Here is a 24,535-nt window from a genome sequence, read left to right as displayed (position 1 = left end):
AAGCTCTTGCACATATTCCACTAAGGTTTTGGGCAACTCACCCGAACATCAATTCCCAATACAGGAACACAACTGACTTTGACTGCCCAAAATGGTTTTTAATGGCCTAAAGCAGGGGTCCTCAATCACGGTCCTGGAGAGCCGTAGTGGCTGCAGGTTTTTGCTCCAACCCAGTTGCTTAATAAAAAGCACTTATTGCTAAAGTAACACTTCTGCTTCACTTTAGTGATTTTGAGCCCTTATTGCTTAATTTTGTCTTAAACAGCTATTTTAATTGCTCCTTATTATCAATAACATGCAAATGACAAGAGAGAGCAGCATTTCTCCATTTAGCTTATTTACATTTAAACCTGTGTGTATTTATCTGCACTATTGGGTTTAATTAAATACTTGGAAGAAAAATGAAGAGAAAAAAGTGAAGGACTGAGAATTACTCATCCATTTTAGCCTTCAAATCATTTGCATGATAGAAAGGGAAAGAAAATCTAGGATATGAGAATGACCTGACATAGCAGAGTTAATTTAATTTCATAGCTTGTTAGTGCTTTATTGGCAAGAATTGCTTTCTAATTAAGCAACCAGGTCAGAACAAAAACCTGCAGCCACTGCGGCTCTCCAGGACTGGGATTGAGGACCCCTGGCCTAAGGAATTATGGCAAATGTGTCAGCTCCCCTTGTCCAATACCTTGTTATTACAGAGCCGCCCCCTGCTACAATGCTGAATACTTTGGTTTGCTGTGGTTATAATGTCAAACTGGGTTCAATAGGTTTCCCATGGCCCTATTTCATAAAATCACCTAGCTTTAAATTGTAATGATGCAACAGCTTATTACACTTGAGGCCCACAAACCAGAGTCCCAGCCCACTTAACTGTAGTGTGTTGTAATGGGACCTCTTCCACCTCTGGAGTATCACTTCTTAATGACTCTAGTGATGACTCCCACTTAACAGAAAGTCACTGTTCATTAGATCTCGCTAATCTGCTTCCATTCTCTACCCTAGATACTAGCAGATTCGAGTCCAGGTTCTTGCACCAGTGTAGCAACCCAGTGAATTGTGTAGAGGAAAGGAAGACACAGTTAATCGAAGTTTACAAAATAGAAACAATGACTCTAAACAGTGTACACCGTAATCACTGCCTTTAGCCATTATTCCTAAGGGAAACATCTGCCTATTGTGCCCCAGAATTCAGGGCTCAGACGGACACTACTCGTAGTTCCATTAATCCTCTGTGTAGTCAGCTCTTGTCCTACTAGATGTCAAGGCCGACTGCCTTAAGTACTTGCAGGCACAATGCCTTGTTCAAGATGTTAATATAGAAATAGTTGAAATACTTGGTAAACGTTTTAAGCAATTACTTGATAAATTTTATGATATTGAAAAATAATGAGGCTTGACCAAATCATTTGTTAAATAACATTTGTTTATTGGTATAGGGCAAATAGCAAACGTAATTAAACATGTTTATATGTGGAGTAATTAGCCCAGCAGCTCCAACTACATGTAAGGTTGCCATTACACAATAGTTCATATAGGGTATTATAACTGAATGATTCTCATGATAAAAAATAAAAAATGCCATACTCCAACAACTTTATTAACTCTAAGTTCACAGTGGATGGCCAATTGTAGATGCACATTAAGATGGTGAATATAAATAAGTTGTATTAACCGCCATAGTACGGAACAGTAATGTAGATTCACAAGTTATCAATTCTGCTTAATGCAAGCACAAGATCTACAACATGTGAGGAATAAAGCATTCAGTATTATTAATAAATAAACAATTAAATGAATAAATAATACAACAAAGAGAATCATTTTATGACCCTTCTAATATGTTATGAATCATTACTCTAAAGGCCATACAGTCAGATGCTTGCACTCCACTGCTTACACTATATAAAATTCAATTTTTATTATTAATAATCAAGACGTTGGCAGCAGTACAGCTGCATAGAAACACACACGCTGTGAAATCTAATTCATCCAATACACGAATCCATCATTTACACAGCCCCTATTTCAAATGCTATAAAGCTTCCAAAACCATAGATTTGTCTCCGACAAAAATAACATGAAGGAGCATTTCAATCGATAATGGAATCCCTCTGATTCTGGTACCAGCTGAATATTTTCTCCGACTTTGCATTTTCTTCTTCTGGGTAGAGGCCCACAAGGGAAAGAGGTTGTTTTCACTTGCGGCCTCATCAATACCTAAATCCTGGTGAACAAGTGACACTGAGAAGCTGTAATCAATAGCTCCCTGTGCGTTTTTTCTTCTGGTCAAATGGTTCAGCACTACTGACAGACCTGACACTTAGAACATGATGCTAAATCTTTATCAACAGCCATCTAGATGACTGGCAAAACAAGACGCAGGCAGTCATTAATGCTCACGGCAATCTGTGAATAAACTAACTCCTTGATAACGCGTTTGTTTAAAAAGAAAAAAAAAAGGTGGAGGGAAAACTCTCTGTACAATGTATTGATTGTCTTTGAAATGCATTTAGCAAATCCTGTCTGTGGACAGAACAGAGCGGTGTTTAACTATGGTGTCAAGATTGCTAAGTGCTTTAGGTTTGATGCAATGAAAAACTGACCATCCTGTTAGACAGACAAACTGCTATCACAACTTCGCCCATCCTGTCAAAAACTCCACAGTTTGCTCCTAGTGGAAATCACACAGCTAGGGCCTTTAAAACTTTGTACACAGGGTCAATCTGAAAGTTTTTTTATCATTTGAATGCCTGCACATTTTTTAGCAAAAGTTCTTTGCTGATTTCTTTGAAAGCATACATTTTTATAGAAACAAAAACTTTTAAAATCATTTCTGGCTACCTGTGTGTTTTTGCTTTTTTTAATCTATCCATCCATTTTTCAAACATTTTTAAAACAATTCGGAAATGAGCAGGGTTTAGTGCACGGCAGAAACCAACCCTGGACAGGATGCTAGTCAATTATTTTCTCAATGTCCTAAAATAAACAAACAAAAATTCTCGAAAAATGAAAAGAACACAGATTCTGTTCAGTAGGCATTCCTGGTGTCCTTCTCACTATTTATGAAATGGATCACTAAAAAGATTTCTAACTACCGTCTAAGGTGTCCACAAAAACACCTAAGGTTTACTTGTACCAATAATACAATCAAAATTTTCAAGTTTTAAATTAATGTTCTTTACAAAGGTGACTATAAACGCAGGTTTATCCACATCCACTCTGAAGTAACACACCTATTTTACAGTTGCATGGGAATGATTGCCCCCATTTTCATCTCAAAAGAGATGACAAATCACCTACTACTGCTATGGAGGTTGGCAGGCTGGAAAGGGTTCATGGTGTTGCAAATAAAGTAAATCTATTCAACCACTGAATATCTAATTTACTTAATTCAGCTCAGAGTTGTGCAGGCCAGACCCTGGGAATCATTTCTAGACCATAACTGGGTACACTCATTCACAAATACAATGAATAGTAGGCCAGATTTAACAGTGTCGGTCAACCTAACCTGCATGCTGGCATTTGAGGAGAAGAAGAACAGCAGACCTTGGAAAAAAGTCCCCCAAGACAGACAGTGATCAGATCTTGCCGTGATCAAAAGTGGATGCTACCATTAATTTACTGCAGCCCAGACATTTACATAATCTACTTGGAGTCACAAAAATGTTTTTTATTTCACTTTGCTATACTTTGCTTTTGTCATAGTGATAAAGAACTTTTAAACAATCTAATTTAAGTATAGGAGAAACGTGAACAGTAAGTGCAATTTATATTTCCAAAAAAAATCACTCAGCTCATACTGAATGTAATTAATTCAAAAATCAGTATCAATTAATAGAGCTGAAAATTGAGAATTTGACAACTGCTATCTTTGCAATTAGAAGAGGAATGATGGTTCTTTAATTTTAAAGGACAAGATTCAATATGATAAAAATAAAATAGCCTGAACTTGATAAACAGAGAGAGTGATCCAGACAATGGTCAATACAAAGCTGAATAAGTGTTTGCGTACTGCTGAGTATTGCATTATGCCTTCTGAGTAACCAGAGGCTCAGCCTCACACAGTCAACACAGAATGGACTACATTCAGAATTTCAGGCATGCAGCAGTAAGTATCCTTTATGTCAACGGTTACTATTTTTTTAACACAGAAACTGAGTAAATCTTTCAGAGCAGGAATTCAAAGAAACAGCCAGAATAAACAACTATTAAGTATTAAACTAGTGAGTAATAATATGATTATTAATATTTGCTCTGAAAGCCTTTTTATGCAATAAGATTTATTGGTGGGATGTTGCCTTAGCGGTTAATTTGCAGGAACCTGACCTGGAGTCAGATTTTCAAAAACTGCATATGCAAAAGTTGGGATTTATACCAGGACACTTGATGCATATGTTGTCAGGCATGGGTGTCGAAGGACTCCTTTGAGGGCTGGGGAAAGGTATGTAATAACCTGCCAAGATGAGAGGGGGGCTATCTCTGACTTTGTCCTGTTTCTCTTCTTCCCTCACAGCTGCGACAGACTGCCCAATAAGGGCATTTAGTCCCGCCCCTTCCGGGCATTTCACCATAAAGGACACGCAGCCTAAAGAGAGGTGTCTTTTGCTGGGAGAACCGAAAAAGTCGCACTGCGGAGCACGAAATTAACTCCCGAGAAGGAGGAACCCTGGACCAGGGAGCAGCGCATCTGCACGTTTTTTCTTTTGTTTTTGTTTACTTCATCTGGCGACAAATAAAAATAAAAACCAGGTAAATGATGACTTACGCATACAATAATTCGTTATCACTGAGACATTATTATAATGTGTGCTAATGTGACCAAAGTATTAAAACTCAAAAGTGATGAATATGATGTACAGACTCTATTTGATACTGCTCTTTTAAGAGGGCAAGTTCTGTGTATTTGCACAGAAGAATGTTTTTTATTTTCTCATCAGACTGTTGTCACTTCACTGGCCAAATGGTCAGAAATGTCTCAGCCAAGCTTCACTTCGTCATGACCACTGTGCTGGAATTAATGAACTGATGAGGTGCTACAGTCAGTTTTTGTATAGTGTGGATTTACACACGTAAAACATAACATGTCTTTGTCAGTATGAAAAGGCAATTTGCAGCAGTGTCTGGTTTTCTGTAATGTAATTGGAGAACTTTACTGCACTCATATTGCAATAAGGGCATCTAGTGAGAATGAAGTACTTTTATTAGCCATAAGCAGTTACATTCCATTAACACACAAGTCATCTGTGATGCCAAAATGAGACTGACAAAAGTCAGGGTTTGGCAGCCTAGGTCTACCCAAGATTAATTTATTTTGAGGTGAAATAAGAAGCAGAAACACAACAAAATGTTTTGGGGGTAGCCACCACACATACTTGGCAATCAGGTAGAATTAATGAAATGTCCTTTGCAGATATAAGTCCAAAACAGAACTGAGGTAACAAATAAACATGAGGCTGTTATATAGTCGAGTGACAGGAAGATGTGGGCTCAGAGGAACCAGAAGAGGAAGTGACATCTCTGGAAAGCAGGTTGATAGAGCCGGAAGCGGAAATTATGTTTCTAAGAGGTGGGGTCTTCTGTAGGCCTACAGAGGGACAAAAGGAGAAAGATTTAGAGTACAGTGCTAATCCCTGGTTTGATGGAGAAACACAATTATTTGAGCCCTTAAATTGTCTCTCATGCACATGTGTGTGACAGAGGCAAAGTAGCTTTTGCAGATGTGAAGGTTAGCTTGTTGGTAAGGTAACAGACTGAACCCTTAATTTTTCCTGTGGCCTGTAGTATTCATTGTAACAGCAATCATTATGTGTGCCAGGTGATAGTGGGTGCCAAATCAGATGCTGGTTCCTTACACCTTTCTGAATACCTGTGCTACAATGCCTTAGATGCTCTTTGTGGTCTTAGTTGTGCAGCACATAACTGTGTAAGCAGGGAGGCTGCTATACCAACCAATGAAGGTGTGTAACATCGTGGGTGCATATGTACTAATTATTATTTAGCTTAATCCATGGCTGTTTCAGGGTGACAACCTGGAGAGGTTCAAGGCGCATTTACTTATACACATTTGCAAGATGACTGTGATTTATAAAGGTAAATTGCATACAAACATGTTTATGCCAGGTTTTATAAATCAGACGTTTTCTGAAAATTCTGAAAATTTTCCTGTTTTTCAGAGAACACATATTTTCATACTTGAATCCATGCAGTTTTATAAATGAGACACCTCTGGTCTCTTTGTCTTTGTGAAATTAGCATATTCTTTTTGTGCTCATATTGGATTTTGAAAATGCATCACAGACGTGTGTGTATTTGGATGATTTGCCATGCTAAGTTCAGTGTAGGTGAAGTGCAGAAATAGATAATAATTTGATACATTATCAGGTGAACACTTTGGTACTGTAGAGTCCACTAGATACACTCTTCTACTTTCATATTTGTATTTTTGAAATATACTGTTTTCACTTTAATAACACTGACTATAATACCTGGCCACACTTGCAAATACAGTTAAATCAAAAGTGCATATTATGATCAAACAATAAACCTGCATATAATAATTTATTCACCCATTTTTTCCATCCATCCATCCATTTCCTAACCCGCTGAATCTGAATACAGGGTCACGGGGGTCTGCTGGAGCCAATCCCAGCCAACACAGGGCACAAGGCAGGAACCAATCCTGGGCAGGGTGCCAACCCACCGCAGGACACACACAAACACACCCACACACCAAGCACACACTAGGGCCAATTTAGAACCGCCAATCCACCTAACCTGCATGTCTTTGGATTGTGGGAGGAAACCGGAGTGCCCGGAGGAAACCCACGGGAGAACATGCAAACTCCACGCAGGGAGGACCCGGGAAGTGAACCCGGGTCTCCTAACTGCGAGGCAGCAGCGCTACCACTGCGCCACCGTGCCGCCCTTCACCCATTTTTTGAACTTGCTTATTCCATTAAAGTGTCACAGACAACAACCTGGCCACGCAGGACACAAGGCAAAAAAACAGTCATAGATGGAAAGGCAATCCACTACATAGCATGTTAACACATACCACACTGAGTCAACCTAAAATCACTAATCAATTTAAAATGGATGTCTTTGAAATGTGGAAGACATCTGGTATGCCCAGAAGACTGTGTGGTATATTCAGGACTGTGTGGCCAGACACAGCTTTAACTCCATAATTAAATCTGCTGATGACACCACCATCATAGGCTTAATGACAAACAGTGATGAGACAGCTTACAGAGGAGAGGTCTACCTGCTGAGTCAATGGTGCCAGGACAACAATTTCACCTTTAAGCACCCCCTAATGTCAGCAAAACCAAAGTGCTTGTCAAAAACTTCAAGAAGAAGAAGACAGACAATGCTTCCATATACACTGGGGGGTGGTGTTGTAAGGGTGAGCAGCTCTAAATACCGTGAAGTGACCACAGTTGGCACAACATAATGCTCACCAGCACTTCTACTTTCTCAAACATCTTAGGACAGTTTGCATTTCTCCATCTATTCTCAAGAATGTCCACAACTGCACAGCAGAGTACATCCCCACTGGCTTCATCTTATTCTAGCAAGGCACCGGCTTGGCCTTTGACTGTAGAGCCCTGCAGAGGGTGGTGAAGGTAGCACAGAATATTACTGTTACTTATGTTGTTTAATTACGACAAATACAACACACACAGCCTCAGAAAGGCGGCCAGGATTTTAATAGATCCCAGCCATTCTGCACAGCTCCTTTTCTCACTCCTGCCTTTCTGTCATACAGTACCAGTAGATTGAAGGACAGCATCTACATCATATTAACAAATACTGTAACAAAAAACACTATTTACTTATATATAAACAAACATCATCAAACTTAAATCGTACTTATGCTATAAGGACATACAGTATACTGTATATATATACAGTATATATATACTGTATATATATATATACACAGTATATAGTATATATACAGTATACTGTATATATATATATATATATATATATATACACTCACCTAAAGAATTATTAGGAACACCATACTAATACGGTGTTTGACCCCTTTCTTCAGAACTGCCTTAATTCTACGTGGCATTGATTCAACAAGGTGCTGAAAGCATTCTTTAGAAATGTTGTCCCATATTGATAGGATAGCATCTTGCAGTTGATGGAGATTTGTGGGATGCACATCCAGGGCACGAAGCTCCCGTTCTACCACATCCCAAAGATGCTCTATTGGGTTGAGATCTGGTGACTGTGGGGGCCATTTTAGTACAGTGAACTCATTGTCATGTTCAAGAAACCAATTTGAAATGATTCGAGCTTTGTGACATGGTGCATTTTCCTGCTGGAAGTAGCCATCAGAGGATGGGTACATGGTGGTCATGAAGGGATGGACATGGTCAGAAACAATGCTCAGGTAGCCCGTGGCATTTAAACGATGCCCAATTGGCACTAAGGGGCCTAAAGTGTACCAAGAAAACATTCCCCACACCATTACACCACCACCACCAGCCTGCACAGTGGTAACAAGGCAAAATGGATCCATGTTCTCATTCTGTTTAGGCCAAATTCTAACTCTACCATTTGAATGTCTCAACAGAAATCGAGACTCATCAGACCAGGCAACATTTCTCCAGTCTTCAACTGTCCAATTTTGGTGAGCTTGTGCAAATTGTAGCCTCTTTTTCCTATTTGTAGTGGAGATGAGTGGTACCCGGTTGGGTCTTCTGCTGTTGTACCCCATCCACCTCAAGGTTGTGCGTGTTGTGGCTTCACAAATGCTTTGCTGCATACCTTGGTTTAACGAGTGGTTATTTCAGTCAAAGTTGCTCTTCTATCAGCTTGAATCAGTCTGCCCATTCTCCTCTGACCTCTAGCATCAACAAGGCATTTTCGCCCACAGGACTGCCGCATACTGGATGTTTTTCCCTTTTCACACCATTCTTTGTAAACCCTAGAAATGGTTGTGCGTGAAAATCCCAGTAACTGAGCAGATTGTGAAATACTCAGACCGGCCTGTCTGGCACCAACAACCATGCCACGCTCAAAATTGCTTAAATCACCTTTCTTTCCCATTCTGACATTCAGTTTGGAGTTCAGGAGATTGTCTTGACCAGGACCACACCCCTAAATGCATTGAAGCAACTACCATGTGATTGGTTGATTAGATAATTGCATTAATGAGAAATTGAACAGGTGTTAACAGAAAATATGCAATATGGATCATAACAAAATTAGACAGGTGCATAAATTTGGGCACCCCAACAGAAATATTACATCAATACTTAGCTGAGCCTCCTTCTGCAAATATAACAGCCTCTAGATGCCTCCTATAGCCTTTGATGAGTGTCTGGATTCTGGATGGAGGTATTTTTGACCATTCTTCCATATGAAATCTCTCCAGTTCAGTTAACTTTGATGGCTACAGAGCATGGACAGCCTGCTTCAAATTATCCCATAGATTTTCGATGATATTCAAGTCAGGGGACTGTGACGGCTATTCCAGAACATTGTACTTCTCCCTCTACATGAATACCTGTAGATTTCGAACTGTGTTTTGGCTCATTGTCTTGTTGGAATATCCAACCCCTGCTTAACTTCAACTTTGTGACAGATGCTTGAACATTATCCTGAAGAATTTCTTAAAATTGGGTTGAATTCATCTGACCCTCGACTTTAACAAGGGCCCCAGTCCCTGAACTAGCCACACAGCCCCACAGCATGATGGAACCTCTACCAAATTTGACAGGAGGTATCAGAAGTTTTTCTTCTGCCATGCAAAGCGCTTTTTGTTATGACCAAATAACTAAATTTTTGTCTCATCAGTCCAAAGCACTTTGTTCCAAAATGAATCTGGCTTGTCTAAATTTACATTTACATACAATAAACGACTCTGTTTGTGGCGTGAATGCAGAAAGGGATTCTTTCTCATCACCCTGCCATACAGATGTTCTTTGTGCAAATTGCGCTGAACTGTAGAACCATGTACAGATACACCATCTGCAGCAAGATGTTCTTGCAGGTGTTTGGAGGTGATCTGTTGGTTGTCTGTAACCATTCTCACAATCTTGCACATATGCAGCTTCTGCATTTTTCTTGGCCTGCCAGACCTGGGTTTAACAGCAACTGTGCCCGTGGCCTTCCATTTCCTGATTACATTCTTTACAGTTGAAACTGACAGTTTAAACCTCTGAGATAGCTTTTTGTAGCCTTCCCCTAAACCATGATACTGAACAATATTTGTTTTCAGATCTTTTGAGAGTTGCTTTGAGGATCTCTTCAGAGGAGAGTCAAAGGGAAGCACAACTTGCAATTGACCACCTTAAATTCCTTTTCTCATGATTGTCTATGAAGTTCAAGGCTTATCGAGCTAATCCAACCAATTTGGTGTTGCAAGTAATCAGTATTCAGCAGTTACATGCATTCAAATCATCAAAATTACAAGGGTCCCCAAATTTTTGCACAGATAGTTTTTCACATTTGATTAAATTTATTACTACTAAATACTGCTTCACTAAAATCTTTGTTCAGAAAACACCCCAGTACTCAGATGTTCCTAGGGTGAATGAATGAAAGACATACGACTGTTAACTTTTTTATTGAAAGCAGAGTAAATTATTATGCAGGCTGAGAGGGGTTCCCAAACTTTTTCATATTACTGTATACTGTATTTATCTATGAACAGTATATATTGTTTATGTTGCATGCAATGCTACAATTTATTTGTGTGGGCATTTTTGTTAGTATAGTATTATTGTCAATGTTCTGAGGAAACACAAATGCAAAATTTTCATTGTATTATGTATACATGACAATAAACATGAACTTGAAGTTGAACTTGAAACACAGACATGGTGAGAACATGTAACCTGCCAACAAACATTTCTTTAAGCATGATTCAGAGGCTCCAAGATAGCAGCACTAACCACAACACCACTCTGCTGCCCTAAGCCTACAAGCACCCCAGAGAAAATAAAAAGAAAAGAAAAAAATGCCATCAGGATCTTTGATTCTAACACAGACACCTGTCTCATATCAAGGCTGTTGTTAGAAGTTACTTGCTCATAAAAAAACAAAAGATCTGTAACCGTTGAACACATGTTTGCTCATTCTGGCGTTTTCTGGTGCTCAAATGTGTATCGAATATCTTATCTTTGGAGTAGTGTCAACAAGGTATTTTGATTAGAGTAGAGGGTTATATTTTAAACGCTGACCCTTTTCTCTAAAAACAAAAGGGCACAGAAAGATGAATGAATACTGCAGCAAAATAGTGTATTGCAGTACATTTTAGAATGGCATGGCGGTGCAGTTGTTAACACCACTGTCACATGGCTCTAGTAATATGGTTTCAAATATTGCCTCAGCCACTCCCTATGCAGAATCATTCATTCTCCCTTTGTTTTTCCCTCACATTCGTAAGACATGCATGTTACTGTAGATTAATTAGTGGCTATATTTTGTTAGTATAAGTTAGTGTTAAGGTACCCTAAATTAGCCTGATTTCCTATCCAAAGCTGGTTCTTGACTGGCTTTCAGTGTCCCCTATGTCCCTAAAAAATTATTAAGGGGTCATGTAGAGAAAAGCCAAGCAAAATGACACCTTTTATTGGCTAACTAAAAAGATTACAATATGCAAGTTGAGGCAACTCAGGCCCCTTCTTCAGGCAAGATGTAAGACATCTTTAAGACATCTGTACATCTTGCCTGAAGAAGGGGCCTGAGTTGCTTTGAAAGCTTGCATATTGTAATCTTTTTAGTTAGGCAATAAAAGGTGTCATTTTGCTTGGCTTTTCTCTACATTCATAATGGCTAACACGGTACAACAACCTAGTACTTAAGGGGTCATGTAAAAGGATAGATGAACAGATAGATTCATCCAGTAAATGTTAATGCAAGGGTCATAGAAGAATCCTGTTCACAGTAGCAGCAATTGGACTTCAAAGATCTTTGTGTTTTGTTCCACAATACATTGCTCTGCAATGTACAAATGTAATAGAATTTTTTAACTTTTCTCCTAGAACAAAGACAAATCTTAAGTGCATCATTCATGCACAAAGACAAAGACAAGGCAAAACTCTTGTCATTTGCCAAGGTTAGTTTTTTCTTTAATATTACAGCAATCACTTCTTTATGCACAAGCTTAAGAATGTGCTGTTGACAGACTGTAATTTAGATGAAAATAGTAAAATATGAATCATTACATACAGAGTTTTTATTTGTCGTTTCTTAACAAATAGCAAATATCTGATTGCTTTGTTACTAACAATTTTTGCCAGGAATTGGTGGTTCCCAAGTTTATTCCTGGTTTCTCCCAAGAGCTACCCATTTTTGCAAACCGTACACCATTCTCAATTTTAAATGATCTCATTGTTTAGCGAGCTTTCCTTTTTTCATTCTGTCACTTTAAGGAATTTAGAAATATTTGTATTTGCACAAAACCTTTAATGCTTACATTTCTTTAGTCACGTTCTTTTTTAATTGAACCTTTTCTACAGGTTGCTTCTTTAGTAGTATCCAAATGATGACAACATTCAATGCTAAAGGAGAACAATGACTTTAATGCCACGTTTACTTGTTTGCTCATTTGGAAGAAACATTGCACACAATTAAATATGGAACTGAAGTCATCACTTCTCTTTGGCATCCAATGTTTGCACCTGTGTCTACACTGCTCTTTGCTGATCATCAGCGTTTAGATACCACTAACAGAGCATACTGTACAGAAAATGGTAAACTAAAAAGAAAATGGCAAAGCAATGTAAACATTTAAAGCTATGGTAATGAATAAAAATATTTATGAATTTCCCAGAAAATTCTGTATCTAAATAATGAGATCAATTAAAGGTATGAATGACACATTGATGGTGAAAATGCTGAGAATGAAAACCTGTAGATATAGGGAACCCTCAGTACTCAATCTGGGAATCACTGGTCTAGAACATTCTGTTCTAGTTTGAAACATAGACAGTTCTTGACAACTAAGAAATATTTGCTTCTACACTTTCAGGAAATTTCTTCTCTCCAAAAGTACTATATGAACTCACTAAACTTGACATGATGACTGGTTCCAGCATATACTTTCTCTGGATCTTCAAATACTTTAGCTTTTCCAGGTAACTTCATGGTGTCCGTATAAGAAGTGAAATATATCACTAGCATGTTGTTTCAGCTGCATAGGAGCTAAAATAAAGGGTTTACAAAAGACGACATTAGAAGCAACCAGGGCATCATATCCATGTACATCCTACACATATCAGACATCGTTAATCTGGCTGACTCTGCCCATCTCTGCACCCTCATCTACGCTCACAGTACCTACAAGTATAGAAAGAATGTCTGATTGTCTTTTGGAGATTAGTATTGGTATTTTTCTTGGTATTGTAGTGATATAAATTAGCAGTCTTGAACAAGCAATATATATTGAATATTAACAGTAGTGAGTATTTCAGGCTGTCAGCTTCTTATTTAAGTATACAGTCTGCAGAGGAGCTTGGCCAGTTACATCTTGCATGGATATCACTTGGAACAATAGGAAAGAAAGACACACATACTAGAGTTCTTTTTTTTTTTCTGATATGCTCAAGTTCAAGTATCTTTGTTTATAGAAATTGTCCTTAAGGAAGGGTGGTCTAGCATTATAGTAAGAAGAAATTTACATACTTCAAGTAGTGGAGAGAATATCTAACTGGCACGAAAACATTTTTCATAAGCTCACCACTGCTTCGAGGCACAGGTAGTGCATATTCAGCATAACCAGCCATACATTGCCGATCATCCTGAAAGTATAAAATAAGCAGGACTGGCTTTCCGTAGAAGACTAAGATAAACATGTTATTTCTGAAAACATGGCTTGTGAATCCATGAGATTTAGAGCTGTATTATTTGTTTATTGCCATGTGCCGGTATATATTTGCATATATCCAATATTCATTATCCTTATTTTATTAATCAAGTTCAACACTTTGTTTATTTGTGCTTTGGACTACCAAAATAGAGTAAAGATTTGCATGTTCACTGTCACATATTTGCCAAAAGAGGACAGAATAGAAAAGGGAAAAAGATGGTCAAAAAGTGTGGCTGAAGTCACAATACCTGGAAAACATTCATATTGCTAATGGTGAGGTCAAGTATATACTTGGCATATAACCAATATCTAATATCCTTATTTTATGAATCAAGTTCATCACTTTATTACATCAAACGTGTTTGGGTTATTTTTGGAAAAAATGTCTTTTGCTACAGCTGAACTTCAAACACAGAAACTTAATTTATGTACACCATTAATTTATAAAATCTGTTCACTGCTTCTTCTGCTGTCACCTTAAACTGAGATACCCCTAAAATACAGTACTAGGTCTTAATCTGTACTCGGCGATATTTAACTCTATAAGTTTACTTCCTAAACCTCCTGTCAAACCACACAACGTTTTCAGAAATTTTCAGTATTGGCCTTCATTTACGTATTTGGGGAACACCCAGTAAAACCTGTCATGTATTGTGACATTCGGCAACTTCTCAAATTGTTGGAGGATGCTTGTGAGAGTTGACAAACAATGTGCACTTAGCCAGAAGTACAATGCATATAATGCAACTGTAAGAAAAGAAAGATTGCGTGTGTTTTGGACTAGTAAAACAAAGTAAAGACTTGGCTGTTCAATGTCACATATTTCCCAAAAGAGGACAGCATGGAAAAGGGAAAAAGATGGGCAAAAAGTGTGGCTCAAGTCAACCATACCTGGAAAACATTCATACTGTTATTGGCGAGGTCAAGTAGTGCGTTAATTGGCTGTCAAAACAAGAGGAACTCAAAAAACTTTGGAAATTTGAAACTATTCTGGAAAGTTGCAAGGTGATTGTGTAATCTGTCATCCCTTGAGATTCCTAGGTGTAATCTAATATCTTTAAAGTGATAATATCCAGCAAATGGAGTGTCAAAGTTTGAAATGCTTCTCTACAGGAAGTCGTGTACTATGCCACCAGACGTAGTCTTGTATTTATATCTGTTGGCATGATAAGATCTAGTAGTGATGCCTGTAAATGTAGGGTGATCAACGTGTGAATTGACCATGCCGGTATAGTTTTACCATAAATCTAAAAGGAATCATAATGAACTGGGTCTGAGTTTAGAATTACTTAATTAATCTACTGGCCCCAATATGGGCACGTTAAATGAAGATTGTACTTAGGTCAGGGAAGATGACAAAGATTTTACTGTTCCACATATTTTTGTCCAAACTGGAGTTGGAGATGCAAGCATTCTATTAGTGTGGATTATGTGTTACAACTAACTTACTTATGTCTGAGGTTCTAACAACTTGTATAGCACAAGTGAGTGCAGGGCTTGCCACTTTCAGAAGTCACAATATATTCAGTTCCATCAGGAACCAAAGTGGAGTCAATCACTGTGTTGACACAGTAGAATGGTGCAAGTATTACTTCCATCCACTTAAGCAATTACTTTTCTGTTGAACAGTCTAAAATGTTGTAAAATGATATACTATATAAAGAATATGTTCAAGCTTAAATGTTCAAATTATGTGTAATCTATGTCAAATGTGCCTCAGAGAAGTGAAAGACCTACCAGACTGTGCTCTGCTATTACATTTTGTCTACACTGTGAACTATGTGATCGGCAGCAAAATTTCAAAGGATTCTTTGCTGCTACTGCTAGTATTATTTGAAATATGACTGATTGCTGCCACTTCTCTGCACAGGTGTGCTGTAGAACTACTGTACAACATGTTTGCAAATATTTCCCACTATAAAGCTGATCACAAGTGTTATTGTTTGTACATAGTGTAGCAGCTTGACACATGAAAGTTGAGTCATTTAGCATTCATCATATTTGAACCCACATACAGTAAGTGACAGACGTGTTATGTATATTGTAACACTAGGCAGCTGGCAGGTGACATTTGTGGGAAAGAAAGGAGTAAGAATTGAACCTGGGCAGATCCTCTCTTCCCCTCTATTCAGGGTAGTGAATCCTACACACATTCCAGTGACATCAGTAGAGAACTTAAAATGAACAGTGTGGGCGTAAAGACTGTCTTGAGCTAAGAGGAGTCTGCATCAGAAGGGTGACAGACGAGTAAGTGTGAATGAAGTAATGGTGTTATAAACAGCTCAATGCAACCTGAATGAAAGACAGAAAAAGAGAGTGAGAGAGATAGGAAGGATACTGGTACAAGTAGTAAAAGTAGGAAGAGTAGAGAACTCAGGGGTCCTGGTACTTTGTTATTTTTGTGGCATCCATGAGGCACTAACACTGGTGAAACAGGACAATGGTAAGAGTACCATAGTGCAATACAATTTAGTACCATATGTTAAAAGGGTACTTGAACTGAGGCTACTTCAGCAGCCACACTGGTGAGTTGCTTAAACACGCTATTTATTCAATAAGACAAAATCCACATCAACAGTGTCCGCAATTGGTATGTGTGCGAGTAGTTGAATAAACAGTCAACCATTGGGAGTGATATTATTGGAATAGTGAAATTACCATCAGGGTATTTTATTCATGCTGCATGGCAGGGTGTCAGACATTTCTAATGTCTAGGTTTGGCAGTATTTTGAAACAGAAATCATCAGAATTGTTATGTGCAAGATCTGCAATGCTAAACTTCCCTTACACAATTCTACCAGTACAGTGTTCAATGATATGAGACTAAAGCACCTTGCACAAATGCTTGAATCAGTACACAAGTGCATGCAACTGTCTGTAACTGCTTTTACTAACACACCCCAAAATTGATTCAGTCCGAGTGGAAAAAATATCTGAACTGATCACAAACCTGACAGTGAAGGGCACACTGCCCATAAGCTTTGTTGAAGGGAAGGGCTTTAGAGACCTACTAAATTATGGTGAGCAAGAGTACAATATACAGTCCCGAAAATTCATTACTAATTGGCCAGGAACAATGGAGCTAACAAATGATGAGTGGCGGACTTTTGAAGACATGCTACCTGCGCATTGTGCAGCGAGTCTAATATCTGCATATTCATGATCTGTCCTGGGACTAGCCCACTCCTAAATGAGGATCTTATACCTAAGGATGGAGAATCTCACAAAATGTGTGAGCTTAAAAACACAATGGCAGAATCACTCTGCTGGCGGATGACACCTTATTCTGAGTGAGCAGTAACGCTTATGTAGCTTACCAGTGCTGCTTATCCCAGACACAAACATCTGAATTTCTTTGCTTCAACAGTAGAACAACACATAAAACAACAACTTGAATAACACATGTTCTCTAAACAAACAGAAGACACAGCTGAAAGTGAGACAATTGCTTGTGCTCTGGAACCAGCACGAAAACTGTTGATGATTGAGAATGCAGTTGTGGCTTTGTTCAGTGAAGATTACAGTAAGTTTTTGTTGGAAAAACTATACAAACAGATTTACAAAATTCATTTGCTTGATCCAGCACTATCTCTGTGTTCTCACAATGTCAGTGACCTCTGAAAAGGTTTTCTCCATTGCTAGAATATCTGTTAACAAACTCAGAGGAAGACTTTTCCCTGAACATGGGGACATGCTGATTTTCTTAAATAAAAATATGTGATCTGATGCGTTATTGTTGGCCTAACACTGCAACCTGATAGGCTACTAAGAGAGCAGTTTAAAGATATAGGGAAGCTTAATTTTTGTAATACATAGCTGAATAGTGTTTATTTTTTAATGTATACAACCAATAGTAAATAGAATTTACATTCAACATGTATACACAAGTCATTGAAGCACAAATTCTTTATTTAGTCTGAATATTGCCTTAGCCCATGATGACATTAAGCAACTTTTTAATGCACTATGGTTATGTACATGTTGAAGTTCTGATGCATATTTGCTTAAATTCCAAATAAACACTTTTTCTTAACATCATGTTAAGTATACCTTTCTATTTCTTAGATAACATGTGCTCTAACTAGTAGTGAAACACTTTTTTGTTGTTTTTTGCTTTTTTGGGGGTTAACCAGATATCTGCTTGTTCACTTTTACAAATACTTGTCTGTCAAAATTTATGACATTGCACATTCTTACTTTGCAAGATGTATGAAGAAATACTCTTGAAATCCATGACATACCAATACCGTGAAGGGTTGTTTGGCTGGAAGGACTTCTAATCACAGCACAGCAAGAGAACATTCAAAGTTTTATGGCTATAGTTAGCTTCAATCTAATTCCTGTTTCCTTACCATCACATCATGTCATTCATAAATTTAACAATTGGCAACATTATCACATCATGTCATTCATAAATTTAAAAATGAACAACATTAAAGTATCTCTAATCTTAACAAATTACATATACATTTAAATCAGATGATTTCAAACTAAGCACTGAAAACTGAAAGATCCATACACTGTATATAATGTAACATATTGGGCTCTAATAAAACTGTAAATTGTTAATGTAGCAGGCCTTACTTATTTATCTATAGAATATATAATAATGGCTGAACACAGTATCCTATTAGTTAAAACAGATTGTAATTTTTCACATCTGGAACTTTGAATATGAAAACACATTTATGTTTTGCCATGCAAATCACATCCTATAACATTAGGTCAGACTGATAAACAGATGAACAAACACATAATTTTAATGTAGACAGCTATTTCCTCTAAAGAGACTTCTTCCCAATCTTCTGGAATAATTCAGTCTCTCAAGGGAAGTTGTGTTTCTGAAAAAACCACTAGATTGATTCAATGCACTTCTAACACCATGGCCACACCACTGGCTTACTAATATCTTGTTTTGTACTTAAAAATGCATATTTACAAATTATTCCAGTGGATTATTTTCTTACAAACTATATCTATAAAATACATATTCTACCCTGAACTAAATATATATACAGTATATGTGGAGGCTGGCCCAGACACAGACAGGCGGACACGTTCATTTCACCCACAAACACGTTTATTTACAATAATAAGTCACAAGGTGCACCACAAAACCCCCAAAGTCCCCAAAGTCCTGGCCACACAATGCCTTCCTTCCTTCAGGCCCCCAGCCTCCTTACATCCGGCTCAGTCCTCTCCACTTCCAACTCTCGCCTCGAATAAAGGGAGGCGGTCCCTTTTATTATCACCCGGATGTGCTCCAGGTGGGTTCTGGTTTCTGTGTTGCGGAAATGCTGGCTGCATCCTCGGAAGCACTCCGGGTGTCAGTGCTCTTCTTCCCCCCAGCACTTCCTGGTGTGGCGGAAGTGCTGAGATCCAGGGCTCCAAAGGCATGGGGGCGCCCCCTGGCCCCCAAAGGTACCAGGGCGGTCGTCCCCAGATGGTCTGGGGAAGGCGCAAGCCCTCCTCCAGTCCTCCTGGCCGTCCCGGCCGGGTCGCCACCCCAGCCACCTCTGACAATATATATATAAATGTGTGTGTGTGTGTATATGTATGTATGTTATATAGTTTTACTGTCAAATAATGGAAAGAGTAGGCGACATGTGTTTCGCCCTTATTTGGGATAATCAGGCATACACATTCCACTGCATCCCCTTGTGGGGATCGAACCTGGGACGTCAGCATCAGAGGTGAAGCCCCTTTACATTGCACCATGGCGTGTGGTTCGTTTACTTGACAGCCTGGAGATCGGAGTAATTACATTTATAGCATTCGTAGTCTCAACCACGATCTGATTGTATGGGTTACCTGGTAGGTAACCACCCATACAATTAGATTGTGTTTCAGACTATGAATATGTATGTATGTATATTATATATATATATATATATATATATATATATATATATATATATATATAAATACACACACACACACTCCTTATCGGCAACTTTATTAGGCACACCTTGCTAGTATCGAGTTGAACATTCTTTTGCTCTCTGAACTGCTGTAATTCTTTGTAGCATACATTCAATATGGTGCTGGGAACATTCCTCAAGGATAGCATTATACAGATTTGTTGGCTGCACATCCATGATGTGAATCTCCCACTTCACCATATCCCAAAGGTGCTACATTGGACTGAGATGAGATGACTGTGGAGGTCATTTGAGTACAGTGAACTCATTGTCATGTTCAAGAAACCAGTTTGAGATGATCTGAGCTTTGTGACATGGTGCATTATCCTGCTAGAAGCAGCCATTAAAAGATGGGTACACTGCGGCCATAAAGGGATGGACATGGTCAGAAACAATACTCAGGTAGGCTATGACATTAAAACAATGCTCAACTGGTACTAAGTAGCCCGAAGTGTGCCAAGAAAATATCCCTCACACCATTACAACACCATCACCAGCCTGAACCATTGATACAAAGCAGGATGGATCCATGCTTTCGTGTTGTTGACACCAAATTCAGACCCTACCATCTGAATATTGCAGCAAAATATTGAGACTCATTATGACCTAACACCAATTTCCCCCATCTTCTTTTGAATAGTTTTGGTGAGCTTGTGTGACAAGGACTTAGCTGACAAGGAATGGCACCTGGTGTGTTCTGCTGCTGTAGCCCATCTGTTTCAAGGTTCGATGTGTTGTGCATTTAGAGATGCTCTTTTGCAAACCTTGGTTGTAACAAATGGTTACTTGAGTTACTGTTGACTTTCTATCAGCTCAAACCAGTCTGGCTATTCTCCTCTGACCTCTGGAATCAACAAGGCATTTTTGTCACCTAGATAACTGCCTCTCACTGTATATTTTCCCTTTTTGGACCAATCTCTGTAAACCCTAGAGATGGTTGCACATGAAAATGCCAGTAGATTAGAAGTTTCTGAAATACTCAAACCAGCCTGTCTGGCACCAACCACGTCCAAAGTCACTTAAATCACCTTTCTTCCCCATTCTGATGCTTGGTGTGAACTTCAGCAGGTTGTCTTGACAATGTCTACATGCCCAAATGCTTTGAGCTGCTGCCATGTGATTTGCTGATTAGATGTTGGTTAACAAGTCTTTGAACATGTTTATTTAATAAAGTGGCTGGTGAGTGCATACATTGTGTTCAATCAGATTTGATAATAGGCAGATGGATACATTTATTTTAGTAAATACAGTAAATATCAATTAACTAAAACCGAAGAAAAAGGTTTCAGCTGCATTTTTTGCAAAAAAAGATGCACAATTATAGATGTATTTCATTCAATTTACCAAGGCAATGGAGAATTGTCAATCAGCCTAAACATGCTAACTCCACAACAAGCATTCAATCCCAGATTGAAACCACAAAGAGATCGCTTTCTCACACGACAGAATACATCATGTGTCGTTTACAAAAATGTAGCGTCGGATCACCTTCTTCATCTGCACTTTAGAATAGAATACTGTATACTTTGGCTGAACAAGTACTGCAACAGAACCACTCTATGTTTTTCAATATTATTGATAATATATTAATAATATTAATGGATTTTGCACATTCATTCTGTTTTCAAACACCCATCTTTTAATGCACTTCTTCAGTTCAAGATTGAAAGGGGCAGGTGCCCATTTCAGCAGCACTGGGTACAAGACAGGAACCACACACTAGTCTGGGTTGTAGTCGATCACCGGGCTAACTGTCTCACACACTTGCACCCACATTCAATCATCCTGGGCTAATGCAAAGCTAGATAGATATCTCTGCTATTGATGAGCGAACTCCACAGTGTTCGCTTCGCCTTTGAGTTCGGAGAAATCACAGAAGTGTTCACAAATATCACCAAACTTGGCAAAATGCTTTGAAGTCAGTGGGGAAGTACTAACTGAACTAGATTTGACTGGATTATAATGGTACAATTAACTCTAAAGTGTCCTTCGAGGCTAGGGGAATGTCTGCCAACTATACTGGACTGGTTATTGTGGCCAAAAAGGTGACTTGAGCTGTGCAGCTGCATTACCAACCACTGCACCACCACGCCTCTGTGAGATCAAAGAAGAAATAACGCAGTCAGAGATGCACAATCATATATTTTATCAAAACAAAGCAGAAATGCCGAAATGGTAGTCAAAATTTTTTCAAGGGCAGAAAATTCAAAATGCTGTGTCATGATTGAAGCTGAGTCTAGCGGCTCCAAAGGTTGAAGAGTCTCCTGCATTTTGGGGGAAGTGAGGCTCCTCCAAGGTTTTTTTTTGTCTCCATGTGGCTAATTATGCATGCACAGAGCACATGCCTCCTTCTCTTATACTGACGTACACTCAAAAGATCGACCTGCACATTTGATGACATGCAGAGATAACTTGTTATTTATGTTGTACATGTTTCATAAAAATAACATTTTGAGAACCTGCATTATTTACTTATTTGTTCTACCATTAACTAAGTCCAACAGAGACTGTAATGCAAATGATTAGCATTATATACCAGGGATGGGCAGCCCCATCCAATGTTGGCTGTTATAGATCTGGGGGATGTCGCCCTGGCCTCGCAAAACATTATGGAGCGCTGGGGAAAAAGTTCTAGTAAACCGGCCGAATTACCAGTAAATAATTCGATGAACAAGGGCGAACGCGAACACAGCAAATTCACTGTGAATAACGCTTTGGTGAAATTCACTGATCAACACTGATCCCTGCATGTTAACAAGTGCCAACAAATAGTCACTAGGATTTAACATAGCTGAAGAGTCATTTATTTCAGTTCTGACCTATCAAAATGTATATTCTGAACTTACATGTATGAATTTGTTGAATAATTCATTAACTTAGATTCTAACTGTAGTAACTTATTATTTGGTTTATAGAAGATGTATAGTTTTGATTCAGAACAGATCAGCCCTAAAAATCAATATAAAAAGTTTAGTCACTCACTCTATTTTGAAAACGTAAACTTATCACACAAAGGAGTGCATTTCCATATTTATTAATGGACTAGTGGTGACATCTTACTTAAGTCTCAGAACAGTCATTTCAGATGACCTTGAACTAATCAGCCCACCATTCGCTAACTCCCAGGAGCCTGTATGGTTTCTTTATGGTCCTCCTGTACTATTCTAATGAGCCTGTTAATTGAACTCTGCTGGTGCCCTTTGAGGACCACAGACCTCATAATCAATCTGAACCACAGAAAAGTATTTGAAGTATTTTTTTTCCCCCTCCAAGTAAAAGGTGAGTTACACCACTAGCGTCCTTGGTATAATATGCAGAAACAACTCTGCATTTCTCAGCAGCTACCGGCACCTTTTCTTACCTTCTCATAAAGTTGAAGGTCATTGTATGAATTATAACAGCTGAGCATACTACAAAGCAAAACTTGTAAGATATGTGATAAAGGAATTTCACACTACCCCCTGACTTAATAGACTGGGAAGTGAAGCAGAGTTCAAAATGGTCATTTGCTAGCAAAAATTTGGCCAATCTTTTTTTTTCTTTTTATGCAGATGTAATCTGTGAGCTTGTGGCTATTTAACCAATTAAACCAAGAATTCCATAAACATATTGGAAAAAACGTGATTATTGTAAAACTTACCTTGTTATAATGTTAATATTCTAATCCATTTTTGCAACACTGTACCAGAAAAAGGTTTGTCATTGCCAGCTGGCTTACCTTCTAATTGCATTGTTGTCTCTGTTTGTGCTAGGCACACATAATCCTCAATGATGTGTCTACAAGGAGCACTGGCTTGTCTGCACAATGCAGCTCTTAAGGTACTGCTTTGTCAATTGCACTTCACATAAAAACAAATTCATATTCATTTCAGACATAGCGTCTAACTAGATTGCTGTAAAGCTGGCTTGTAATAGGAAGGAAAAAAGAAAAAAAAAAATACTGAACCGAAAGTGCAAATATACAGTATTTCAGACTCAGCCTTCAACTTACAGGATTGCTTCTCATTGCTCCTCCTACAGCACGCACTGCTTTGAAATTGCCTGCCATTTCTGCTAAGTGCTTGTAAGAGACTGTTTCTCCAAATTTCACATCCCTCAGCAGGGTCTGTAACACTCGGCTGGTGAACGAGGCTGCAAAAGTGAACAAAATGAGAAAGTTCAAATACAATACAGAAACACCCTGCTGTTCAATACACCGCCTGGCTACTTTGATCTTAATGGGCAGGCATAGTGAAACTTCAATGCTCTGCTCACCTACAGGTTTGTTTAATGTACAGTGAATTTAAACAGTCACATAAGAATTCTAATAGGATAGCAATACAAAAGATTTTTTAGAACTGCCAGGTAGTTTTATTTATCTTCATTTGAACTTTTTAAGAGTGATAAACCAATGCTTTTTATTGCAGAACAGTAAGACGGCGTCTACAGCAAATAGCACTACATAACAAAAAAGATGGAATATGGGAATGATACAGTAGATTAGGAAAGCATGTTAGGCAAAAACTATTTGGAAAGAGTCTGTCAGAGCTGCAGACGTACGAGCATGAAGAATGGGAAGAGAAATTGTTTTACACACTATAATACTGTGAGGCGCCTGAACATTAAATTGACAAGAAGTGATTGCTTTATTGTTGCAAAGCCTGGGATAGATGCATCTTTGGAAGATTCAGGGTGAGGAACCTTTAATCGCTTAACAAACACAAATACTTTATAGGTGTTCCTAATGATAACTGAACTTGCTAAGTGGAAGAAAATTGTAAAAAAGTGTCAGGTTAACTAA

The 24,535-nt window shown here is 38.4% G+C and overlaps 1 protein-coding gene across 2 annotated transcripts in view; it reads right to left on the bottom strand.

Moving 5' to 3' along the window:
• Positions 1–24,535, bottom strand: part of mgmt (O-6-methylguanine-DNA methyltransferase) — a 440,783-nt gene that overhangs the window by 17,794 nt on the left and 398,454 nt on the right. Inside the window, exons 4-5 of one of the 2 annotated variants that reach the window (XM_039770185.1) lie at positions 23,747–23,886; positions 1,444–5,584 (exon numbers count right to left, since the gene is read on the bottom strand). In XM_039770185.1, the coding sequence (XP_039626119.1) occupies positions 5,552–5,584; positions 23,747–23,886 (173 nt within the window). In that variant the 3' untranslated portion in view covers positions 1,444–5,551. Of the gene's footprint in view, positions 1–1,443; positions 5,585–23,746; positions 23,887–24,535 lie in introns of those variants that run through there. The other variant, XM_039770177.1, reaches the window with a different exon arrangement.

Source organism: Polypterus senegalus, chromosome 1 (genome assembly GCF_016835505.1).
Source record: "Polypterus senegalus isolate Bchr_013 chromosome 1, ASM1683550v1, whole genome shotgun sequence".
Lineage (NCBI taxonomy): Eukaryota > Metazoa > Chordata > Cladistia > Polypteriformes > Polypteridae > Polypterus > Polypterus senegalus.
This window is presented reverse-complemented; position numbering and strand designations above follow the sequence as displayed.